Source organism: Staurois parvus, unplaced genomic scaffold (genome assembly GCF_062004578.1).
Source record: "Staurois parvus isolate SC_StPar_1 unplaced genomic scaffold, SC_StPar_1.0 ptg000104l, whole genome shotgun sequence".
Classification (NCBI taxonomy): Eukaryota; Metazoa; Chordata; class Amphibia; order Anura; family Ranidae; genus Staurois; species Staurois parvus.
The window spans coordinates 11,433,195-11,446,315 of NW_028317900.1; the positions used below are offsets into that span (position 1 = coordinate 11,433,195).

General features: G+C 46.7%; 1 protein-coding gene across 2 annotated transcripts in view; it reads right to left on the reverse strand.

Moving 5' to 3' along the window:
- The window catches only part of PLEKHD1 (pleckstrin homology and coiled-coil domain containing D1), a 50,090-nt gene extending 40,698 nt beyond the window's left edge, over window positions 1-9,392 (reverse strand). The window contains exons 1-4 of one of the 2 annotated variants that reach the window (XM_089671329.1): window positions 9,291-9,392; window positions 8,970-9,174; window positions 8,721-8,814; window positions 8,041-8,130 (exon numbers count right to left, since the gene is read on the reverse strand). In XM_089671329.1, coding sequence (XP_089527455.1) covers window positions 8,041-8,130; window positions 8,721-8,814; window positions 8,970-9,118 — 333 coding nt within the window. In that variant the 5' untranslated portion in view covers window positions 9,119-9,174; window positions 9,291-9,392. Of the gene's footprint in view, window positions 1-8,040; window positions 8,131-8,720; window positions 8,815-8,969 lie in introns of both variants that reach the window. The other variant, XM_089671330.1, reaches the window with a different exon arrangement.
- Window positions 9,393-13,121: the final 3,729 nt, after the last annotated feature.

Here is a 13,121-nt window from a genome sequence, read left to right on the forward strand (position 1 = left end):
GCCCTGTCCTCATTCCAGGTCATTCCTCAGAACAGAAGAACAGAAGTGACCAAAAGCACATAAACCCCTCAACTCCAGACACATTCACAGACACTCCTCCACCCCAGACACATTCCCAGATACCCCTCCATCCCACACACATCCGCAGAAATCCCTCCACCCCACACAAAACCACAGACACACTTCCATCCCACAAACATCCACAGAAATCCCTCCACCCCACACAAAACCACAGACACTCTTCCATCCCACAAACATCCACAGAAATCCCTCCACCCCACACAAAACCACAGACACTCCTCCATCCCACACACATCCACAGAAATCCCTCCACCCCACACAAAACCACAGACACCCCTCCATCCCACACACATCCACAGAAATCCCTCCACCCCACACAAAACCACAGACACTCTTCCATCCCACAAACATCCACAGACACCCCTCTCCCAAAGACACATCCAAAGACACCCCTCCACCACAGATATAGCCACAGACACCTCTCCACCCCAGAAAAATCCACAGACACCCCTCCATCACAGATATCGACAGACACCCCTCCACCACAGAGATATCCACAGATACTCCTCCACCACAGAGATATCCAGAGACACCCCTCCACCACAGAGATATCCACAGACACCCCTCCACCACAGAGATATCCACAGACACCCCTCCACCACAGAGATATCCACAGACACCCCTCCACCACAGAGATATCCACAGACACCCCTCCACCACAGAGATATCCACAGATACTCCTCCACCACAGAGATATCCACAGACACCCCTCCACCACAAAGATATCCACAGATACTCCTCCACCACAGAGATATCCACAGATACTCCTCCACCACAGAGATATCCACAGATACTCCTCCACCACAGAGATATCCACAGACACCCCTACACCACAAAGATATCCACAGACACCCCTGCACCCTTTACACATCTACAGACACCCCTGCACCACAGACACATAAACAGACACTCCTCCACCCCAATGACATTCACAAACACTCCTCCGCCCTATACCCTATTCAAATTTACAGACACCCCTGCACCCCAAATGCACCCAGGGGCATCTCTCCATCCCAGACACATCCACAGACATCCCTCTATGCTAGAGACATTCCCAAACACCCTATCCACCCCAGACACATCTTCAGACACATCCACAGACACCCCTCCACCACAGAGATATCTACAGACACTCCTCCACTCCAAACACATCCACAGAAACTCTTCCACCCAAGACACCCCTCCACTCCAGACACATCCACAGACACCCCTCCTCCCAAGACACATCCATAGACACCACTCCACCCCAGATAAAAACACAGACAACCCTCCACCCCAGACACATCCACAGACACCCCTCAACCCCATAGACATCCTAAGACACTCCTCCACCCCTGCACCCCAGACATATACACAAACACCCCAGATGCATACATAGGCACTCCTCCACCCCAAAGACATCCACAGGCATTTCTTCAATCCAAATACCTTCACAGACACTCCTCCACCCCAGACACATTCCCAGACACCCCTCCATCCCACACACATCCACAGAAATCCCTCAACCCCACACAAAACCAGACACTCTTCCATCCCACAAACATCCACAGAAATCCCTAAACCCCACACAAAACCACAGACACCCCTCGATCCCACACACATCCATAGAAATCTCTCCACCCCACACAAAACCACAGACATTCTTCCATCCCACAAACATCCACAGACACCCCTCTACCAAAGACACATCCAAAGACACCCCTCCACCACAGAGATATCCACAGACACCTCTCCACCCCAGACAAATCCACAGACACCCCTCCACCACAGAGATATCGACAGACACCCCTCCACCACAGAGCTATCCACAGATACTCCTTCACCACAGAGATATTAACAGACACCCTTCCACCCCAGATACATCCACAGACACTGCTCCACCACAGAGATATCCACAGACACCCCTCCACCACAAAGATATCCACAGACACCCCTTCACCCCAGACAAATCCACAGGCACTCCTCCTCCCCAAACACATCCACAGACACCCCTCCACCATAAAGATATCCACAGACACCATTCTGCCACAGAGATATCAACAGACACCCCTCCACCACAGACAAATCCACAGGCCCTTTTCCTCCTCAGACATATGCACAGACACACCTCCACCACAGAGATATCCACAGACACCGCTCCACCACTGAGATATCCACAGACATCCCTCCACCACAGAGATATCCACAGACATCTCTCCACCACTGAGATATCCACAGACACCACTCCACTACAGAGATTTCCACAGACACTCCTCCACCATAGAGATATCCACAGACAACCCTCCACCACAGAGATAGCCACATGCACCCCTCCACCACAGAGATATCTACAGACACTCCTCCACCCCAGACACATCCACAGAAACCCTTCCACCCCAGACACCCCTCCACTCCAGACACATCCACAGACACCCCTCCTCCCCAGACACATCCACAGACACCCCTCCTCCCCAGACACATCCACAGACACCCCTCCACCCCAGACAAAACCACAGACAACCCTCCAGCCCAGACACATCCACAGACACCCCTCCACCACAGAGATATCTACAGACACCCCTCCACCACAGAAATATCTACAGACACTCCTCCACCCCAGACACATCCACAGAAACCCTTCCACCCCAGATACTCCTCCACTCCAGACACATCCACAGACACCCCTCCTCCCCAGACACATCCACAGACACCCCTCCACCCCAGACAAAATCACAGACAACCCTCCACCCCAGACACAATCACAGACACTCCTCCACCCCATAGACATCCTAAGACACTCCTCCACCCCTGCACCCCAGACATTTCCACAATACCCCAGATGCATACATAGGCACCACTCCGCCCCAGAGACATTCACAGACATTCCTCAAATCCAGACACCTCCACAGACACCCTTCCACCCCAGACACATCCACAGACACCCCTGCACCCTTTACACATCCACAGACACCCCTGCACCGCAGACACATAAACAGACACTCCTCCACCCCAATGACATTCACAGACACTCCCCCGCCATATACCATATACAAATCCACAGACACCCCTACACCCCAAATGCACCCAGGGACATCTCTCCATCCCAGACACATCCACAGACATCCCTCTATCCTAGAGACATTCCCAAACACCCTATCCACCCCATACACATCTTCAGACACATCCACAGACACCCCTCCACAACAGAGATATCTACAGACACTCCTCCACTCCAAACACATCGACAGAAACTCTTCCACCCAAGACACCCCTCCACTCCAAACACATCCACAGACACCCCTCCTCCCAAGACACATCCATAGACACCCCTCCACCCCACATAAAACCACAGACAACCCTCCACCCCAGACAAATCCACAGACACCCCTCCACCCCATAGACATCCTAAGACACTCCTCCACCTCTGCACCCCAGACACATACACAAACACCCCAGATGCGTGCATAGGCACTCCTCCACCCCAAAGACATCCACAGGCATTTCTTCAATCCAAATACCTTCACAGACACCCTTCTACCCCAGACACATCCACAGACACCCCTCCACGTCAGACACATCCACAGACACCCCTGCACCCTAAACACATCCACAGACACACCTGCACCCCTGACACATAAACAGACACTCCTCCACCCCAATGGCATTCACAGACACTCCCCCACCCTGTACCCAGGCACTCCTCCTCCACAGACACATCCACAGACACTCCTCCACCACAGAGATATCCACAGGCACCCCTTCACCACAGAGATATCCACAGGCACCCTTCCACCACTGCACCCCAGACACATCCACAAATATCCCAGATGCATACATAGGCATCCCTCCACCCCAGAGACATCCACAGACATTCCTCCAATTCAAGCACCTCCACAGACACCCCCCTACCCCAGACACATCCACAGACACCTCTCCACCCCGGACACTCTTCCACCCCAGACACATCCACAGACACCCCTGCATCCTATACACATCCACAGACACCCCTACACCCCTGACACATAAACAGACACTCCACCCCAATGACATTCACAGACACTCCCCCACCCCTGCACCCTATACAAATCCACAGACACCCCCGCACCCCATATGCACCCAGGGGCATCTCTCCACCCCAGACTTACCCACAGACATCCCTCCATCCTAGCGATGTCTCCATACACCCCTCTACCCCAGACACATCCACAGACACCCCTTCCACCACAATGATATCCACAGACACCCCTCCACCCCATAGACATCTAAAGACACTCCTCCACCCCTGCACCCCAGACACATCCACAAATACCCCAGATGCATACATAGGCACCCCTCCACCCCAGAGACATCCACAGACATTCCTCCAATCCAAACACCTCCACAGACACCCCTCAACCCCAGGCACATCCACAGACACCCCTCCACCCAGGACACTCCTCCACCCCAGACACATCCACAGACACCCCTGCACCCTATACACATCCACAGACACCCCTGACACATAAACAGACACTCCTCCACCCCAATGACATTCACAGACACTCCCCCACCCCTGCACCTTATACAAATCCACAGACAACCCTGCACCCCATATGCACCCAGGGGCATCTCTCCACCCCAGACATATCCACAGACATCCCTCCATCCTAGCAATGTCTCCACACACACCTCTACCCCAGACACATCCACAGACACCCCTTCCACCACAGAGATATCCACAGACACCCCTTCCACCACAGAGATATCCACAAACACCCCTCCACCACAGAGATATCCACAGACACCCCTCCACCACAGAAATATCCACAGACACCCCTCCACCCCAAAAAACATACACAGACACTTCTCCACCCCAGACAAAAACACAGACACCCCTCCACCCCATAGACATCCAAAGACACTTCTCCACCCCTGCACCCTAGACACATCCACAAACACCCCAGATGCATTTATAGGCACCCCTCCTCTCCAGAGACATCCACAGACATTCCTCCAATCCAAATGCCTCCACAGACACATAAACAGACACTCCTCCACCCCAAGACATTTATGGACACTCCCCCACCCCTGCACCCTATACAAATCCACAGACACCCCTGCACCCCAAATGCACCCAGGGGCATCTCTCCACCCCAGACACATCCACAGACTCCCCTCCACCACAGAGATATCCACAGACACCCCTCTATTCCAGATAAATGCACAGGCACTAGTCCTCCCCAGACACTTCCACTGACACTCCTCCACCCCAGAGATATCCACAGATACTCCTCCACCCCAGAGATATCCACAGACACTCCTCCATGCCAGACACATCCACAGACACTTCCCTACCCCAGACACATTCACAGACACTCCTCCACCCCAGAGATATGCACAGACACTCCTCCATGCCAGACACATCCACAGACACTTCCCTACCCCATACACATCCACAGATACCTCCCTACCCCAGACACATTCACAGACACTCCTCCACCCCAGACACATCCACAGACACCCCTCCACCACAGACACATCCACTAACATCCCTCCACCACAGAGATATCCACATATACTCCTCCACCACAAAGACATATACAGACACTCCTCCACCCCAGAGATATCCACAGACATCCCTCCACCCCAGACACATCCACAGACACTCCTCCACCCTAAAGACATCCACAGACACCCCTCCACCTCAAAGACATTAGGGTTGTCACCTCATCCCTTTAAAACCATACCAGGGGCGGACTGACAACTCATGGGGCCCCCGGGCAATAGGGGATAATGGGGCCCCTGTGTCCTTGCCCAAACTCAAAAAAGCCTATGAAAAAGGTACCAGGGGCATCTCATGGGGCCCCATACTGACCCCGGGCCCTTGGGCAGTGCCCAAGTTTCCAAATGGTCAGTCTGCCCTGAACTGTACAAATATTAATTACACAGGTTCTATGGCTGATTAAGATTGTAATTAAACTTACTTAGTGTCTTAACTTCAATAAATTAGCCTCAGAACCTGTGTAATTAATGTGTTTGGTTTTAAAGGAATGAGGTGGCAACCCTAAAAGACATACACAGATATTCCTCCACCCCTGCACTCTATACACATCCACAGACACCCCTGCACTCCAAATGCATGCACAGACACTCCTCTACCCCAAAGACATACACAGACACCCTTCCAGCCTATACAAATCCACAGGCACCCCTCTACCCCAAATGCACCCAGGGGCATCTCTCCATCCCAGACACATCCATAGACATCCCTCCACTGCAGACACATCCACAGACACCCTTTCACCCCAGACACATCCACAGACACCATTCCACTCCAGACACATCCACAGACACCCTTCCACTCCAGACACATCCACAGACACCCTTCCACCCCAGACACATCCACAGACACCCTTCCACCCCAGACACATCCACAGACACCCTTCCACCCCAGACACATCCACAGACACCCTTCCACCCCAGACACATCCACAGACACCCTTCCACCCCAGACACATCCACAGACACCCTTCCACTCCAGACACATCCACAGGCACTCCTCCTACCCAGCACCCTATACACATCCACAGACACCCCTGCACCCAGGGGCATCTCTCCACTGCTGACACATCCACAGACACCCCTCTCTCTTAGAGACATCCACAGATACCCCTCCACCCCAGACACATCTACTGATTCCTCTTCACTCCAATTCTGCTGCTAGCCTTTTCAACCCCAACAGTTCTCCTAACTCCCAGCATGGCTGTGGTTGGAATATTCATTGAGTCAACACTCAGTTATTTTCATTTCCCATTAGATATTAATGAGATTAAATTCTGTCTGAAACTGACAGCTGGGATCTGAAATCTGCTTTGATTTTAATTTTATAAACTGAGAGGTACACTATGGGGGAGATTTACTAAAACTGGACCGTGCAAAATCTGGTGCAGCTCTGCCTAGATACCAATCTGCATTCAGGTTTTTTGTCAAAGCTTTATTGAAGAAGCTGTAGGTAAAGCTGATTGGCTACCATGCACAGCTGCCCCAGATTCTGAGTGCTACAACTTTAGTAAATCTTCACCTATATGAGAATTCCATAATTAAACATCACTTTTGTGATTTGGATCTGATAGAAGCAGCCATGTCCTGACTTGTGCCACATACTAGTTTCCGGGCAAAGGCTGAGTGGATGGATTTAGCTGCCGAGAATTATTATGTGAATTGTGACTATATCAGTTAAGCCAGCTGCATGATTTAAAGAGGCAGTGCTTACTCAATATCCCTTCCCTGATTATCCATAGCCTACTTTGCTTATATGCTTGTGGGTGTTATACAGTATCTGTAGACAACTCATGGTCTTTCCTTTAGGTTTTCCTCCTTCCTATTGATACTAAAGCCTTAGGGCCAATTCACACCAGTGCGCTGATTTGCGTTTTAGTGCAGCTGTAAAATGCAGATCAATAGATGCCATATGAAAAATAATTATTTCCAATGTGTCCTGTTCACACCATAATGCTGCGTTGACCTATGTTGCGCAAAAATGCAACATGTATGCATTTTAACACAACAGATGTAAGCTGATGTCAATGCAAAGCACAGGATATCCTGTGAAAATGCAGTATTATTATTATTATTATTCAGTATTTATAAAGCGCCAATAGTTCGCTCAGCGCTGTACATTACAAAGGGGGACAGAACATGTGACAGAACAATACCAATACAATGCAAAACATGAGGGGATCAAGGGCCCTGCTCTTTCAAGCTTACAATCTAGGAACACTTTAACCCGCACTAAAATGCATGTCAGCTAGCGTCAAAATGTATTTCAACAGATGCCAAAATGTATTTCAACTGACGTGAGCTTGTGACTAAATTGCATGGAAATGTAAATCAATTTTCCATACATTTTGCCACAAGTCATTGTGAATTGGCACTTAAACAACACACAATCAAATAAAAAAAGGAAATACCATTTTTGGAGGTTTATAATCAAATACCTACATGAAAATCTTCATGTGAGATTTTAATGGCATATGGCATGCTGGGTTCCTCTTTAGCTTCCACCTGGCAGCCACCAAGTGGTATCACTCCCTGACAAAAAATAACACATAAGATTACATGAAATACCAAAAAGTAGAAATGTAATATAAAAATGTATTATAAGGCTAGAAAGTAAATTGTTCTGATAACGGTTAATGAATGCCTAGAAGTTTGATGCTTATTTCAACTTAGGACTTGCAGCATTTCCAGACTGTTCAAAAAACATTTAAAGGACATTCATAGAAAATGTCAATCTACACATGGACATAAATATTGGCCACACATTTCTATACATAACCCGGATATGAGGAACCATTGAGTAATAAAACAGCAGCCATTAAAGGATTGCAAGCATTACTTCCCATGAATAATTCTTATACATAAGAACATCTCTATTATTCATCAAACTATTGCTATGGCAGCTAAAACACACGATATTTAGAATTGGTCATTTTGTACACAGATGCAGTACTATAGCAGTACAGCTTCTGGCATTTGGTTGATGAGGATATTGGGATGTGCAGTCAAGCTGAAGCTTTGAAAGAATGTGTTGTTATACTAATGAACGTATATTGGTAATCTCTGTAGAGGAATATAGATGTGTCAATGGTAATAAGGATTAGCGCACATGCAAAGCTCACCTTGGGGTGAATATTAAAATATCTGTTGCTTTCAAAGTTCCTCTTTTCACTCTCAGAGTAGTAAAGCAAAAAGCTGTCCTTTATTATAAAAAACCTGTAAAAAAAAAAGTAAAACAATGCCCAGTACATATTTTAAAAGCTGTATAAATTACAGATCACGTAGTAAACCTTGTTGAGGAATCACTGTTAAAAAAATTGTAATATAACATAGTTTGTATGGCATGAACTGCAATCATGGCTTACTCTTACCTCTTGGACCATTTAGCAGACTGCCTCCCAAAGGGTCTTTTCCATAGCACCCCCTGAAGCTGCACCTTGGTTCTGATGTCCAGATTGTCCGTGTCGGTGTGATCCATGGATGGAGAAGGAGAAACAGAGCTTGATTTGGAGTTAAACATCTTAATCCAGGCGTGGTCCTCACTGAGGCTGCCAGAGGACAGTCGAATGTTATGGCCTGGCAGAGAGAGGGAGGAGAGGATGCTGAGAGGGATGAAGTGTAAAGTGAAGAAAGAGAGAGTTAGAAAATACACTAAAAAAAGGGACACAATGAAGAAAAGAAAAGGAAGTTACAGCAGATTAGTAACAGAGGCGATCAGTGTGGCATTGTAAGACGGATGTTTGAATGAACTGAAGGGACGAGAGCTGGGATAGAGGAGAGTGATGGGAACATTCCACTTTCAATCAATAGCTTCTCTGCTGAGTCAATACATGCCTCAGTAAATGAAAGTTCATGGCCATCTCTGATCATTTGTCTAATGACACAAAAAGCCAGGAGAGAGCTATCAGCTGACAGCCAGGAGAGAGAGGACGGCTAAAGCACTATGGTTGCTACCTCTTTATTGCTGTGCAGACAAGCAAAGTCCATTGTAACTTTTTCACCTTACTACACTGGTACCTCTATAAACCTAAAGGAGTGGATTCCAGACCAATTATTGTTGCTGCACTAGTATCCACAACTTATATCACTAAGCAAGCATTAAACATCAAAGGGCCTTCCAATTCAGCACAATAACATTAATTAATGGTACGTAATAGAGCAAATTATAAAAAAACGATATTAAATAGACATAAAAAAATAGTTTGAATTCCATATATTCAATAAGGCTAGGTTCACATATGTGCGGGTGGTGCGGCTGCGGATCCACACGAAAATCCATGCAGCCAAACCACCAGCACAGAGGAATGCAGACCCGCGGGCAGGTGCCATTAGTTCTAATGGTACACCACACGCAGTGGAAAACGCAACCATACTGGGAACCAAGGTTCCCGTGTGGTCTGTGCTTTCAGAAGTGCAGGGACTTCTTCCTTGCATGTCACAGGGCACGGGAGTCCATTCAAATGAATGGGCTCTTGTGCCCGTGCAAAACAAGGCTCGCACGGCGGCATATATGTGAACCTGGGGTTAAAACTAGCTTACTGCATATTGTGAAGTGTTTTCTATCCATAATATAACAAACCACCATGTTCCATTACACCCTGTTCCAAATTATTATGCAAATTCTATTTAATGCAGGCCATAGATGGGTCGGAAATCAACCGATTTTTGGGCCGATTTTCGCGGCAATGATGGGCAAATTGGCCGATCTTTTTACCGATAAAAAAATCTGCGCATGAGAGAAGAAGAGGAAGAGGAAGAAGAAGAGAAAGAAGAATTTCAGTCCGCTATTATATTTGACATGAAGAAGTATTGCGGTTGCAACAATGTATCTATTTGTATCCGAAAAAACCATCTGTATCTGAAATGGATACAAATAGATACAACCGCAATACTTTTTCATGTCAAATATAATAGCGGGGCTCTCTGCAGGGACAGAAGTAATTAAATGCCGGCCGTAGACAGGAAGAAAATCAGCCGATTTTTTTTACTGTTGGTTGTAACGTCGGCCTATGGAACGACCAGTTTTTCGATTTTTCGTTTTTTTGTTAAAAAACCGTCCGGTTTTCTCCCCATCTATGGCCTGCATAAGTGTCACAAAGATTAAATATTTTGTTTTTCAGTTTAACTCATGGATGGCATTGTGTGTCAGGGCTCTTTTGATCACTGAAAACAATCTCGGACACCTGTGATATTTAAATTGGCACGTGAGCCCAATTTAAGCAAAAACTACTAAAGGACAGTGTTCCACATTATTAAGCAGAGCACCATTTGCAAGCAATATGGGGAAGAAAAAGGATCTCTCTGCTGCCGAAAAGAGTGAAATAGTTCAATGCCTTGGATGTGGTATGAAAACATTAGATATTTCACGAAAACGTAAGCGTGATCATCGCACTATTAAGAGATTTGTGGCTGATTCAGAGCACAGACGGGTTCATGCAGATAAAGGCACATTGAGGAAGATTTCTGCCAAATCCATGCATCGGATCAAGAGAGCAGCTGCTAAAATACCATTACATAGCAGCAAACAGATATTTGAAGCTGCTGGTGCCTCTGGAGTCCCACGGACATCAATGTGTAGAGTCCTCCAGAGTCTTGCAACTGTGCATAAACCTTCTATTCGGCCACCAATAACCAATGCTCACAAGCAGAAATGGCTGCATCGGGCAGAAAAATACATGAAGACTAATTTTCAAACAGTCCTATTCACTGATGAGTGCCGTGCAACCCTGGATGGTCTAGATGGATGGAGTAGTGGATGGTTGGTGGACGGGCACCCTGTTCCAACAAGGCTGCGACGTCAGCAAGGCGGTGGTGGAGTTATGTTCTGGGCCGGAATCATGGGAACAGAGCTGGTCGGCCCCTTTAGGGTCCCCGAAGGTGTAAAGATGACCTCTGCAAAGTATGTGGAGTTTATGACTGACCACTTTCTTCCCTGGTACAGAAGTAAGAACTATGCTTTCTGTAATAAAATCATCTTCATGCATGACAATGCGCCATCGCATGCTGCAAAGAATACCTCTGCATCAATGGCTGCTATGGGGATAAAAGGAGAGAAAGTCATGGTGTGGCCTCCATCCTCCCCTGACCTCAATCCTATTGAGAACCTTTGGAGCATCCTCAAGCTAAAGATCTATGAGGGTGGGAGGCAGTTTACATCTAAACAGCAGCTCTGGGAGGCTATTCTGACATCTTGCAAACAAATTCAAGCAGAAACTGTCCAAAAACTCACAAGTTCAATGGATGCAAGACTTGTGAAGCTGCTATCAAATAAGGGGTCCTATGTTACAATGTAACGTGACCTCTTAAAATGTTTAAAAAGTTAAAATGTCGTTAAAAGTTTGATTGAAATAGCTTTTGATTTCAGTAAATATGCTGCAAACACAACAAATGACAATTTTCAGTTCTTTACAACCTATAAAGTGTTTTGAAACTTACTGTGCGCAATAATTTGGAACAGTGCATTGTAAGTGTTTTATGTTTAACAAAAATACTGTTATCATTAGGAGGTTTGTTCAATAAAATTCAAATTGTACTCTTAATAGTTGATAACATGAGAATTATGCTGACTGTTATTTATATCAATTATTTAGGTAAATGAGAAAAATATAATTTGCATAATAATTTGGAACAGGGTGTACATATATGGTGGCGCACTGGCTAAGTGATTAGTACTTCTGCCTAGGGTCACTGATTTAAATCCCAACCATGACACTACTTGCTTGGAGTTTGCACGTTCTCCCTGTGCCTGCGTGGGTTACCTCTGGGTAATCACTGGTCCACCCACGTTCCAAAGACATGCTGGTAGTTTAATTGGCTCCTGTCTAAATTGGCCCCAGTATGCGTATTTATGAATGTGTGTTAGAGACCTTAGATTGCAAACTCCTTGAGGGTTAGGGACTGATGTGAATGTACAATATACAGTCATGGCCAAAATATTGGCACCCCTGCATTTCTGTCAGATAATGCACCACTTCACCCAGAAAACTGTTGCAATTACAAAAGTTAAGGCATTCTCAATTTTATTTCTTTTGTTTGTTTTGGTATGGCACAAAAAAGAGGAGAAACAAAAAGCCAAATCTGACACATTCCACACAAAACGCCAAAAAAAGACTGGACAAAATTATTGGCACCTTCTTAAAATTGTACAAAATAATTGCATTCCAAATTGTGATGCTCCGGTAATTTGTAATTAAACTCACCTGTATCATTTAACAGGTGCTGACAATATAGAAATCACACCAGCAACCAGTTAAAATGGTGAAAAATTGACTCAACCTTTCTGTTGTGTGTCTGTGTGTGCCACATGGAGCATGAAGAAGAGAAAGAGCAGCAAAGAATTGTCTTGAGGATTTGAGAACAAAAATGTGAAAAAGCATGAACAATCTCAAAGTTACATCTCCAGAGCTCATCTCCAGAGTCCATCTCCAGAGATCTTAATGTTCCTGTGACCACTGTGTGCAACATTGTCAAGACGTTTACAGCACATGACACTGTAGCTAATCTCCCTGGACATGGACGAAAGA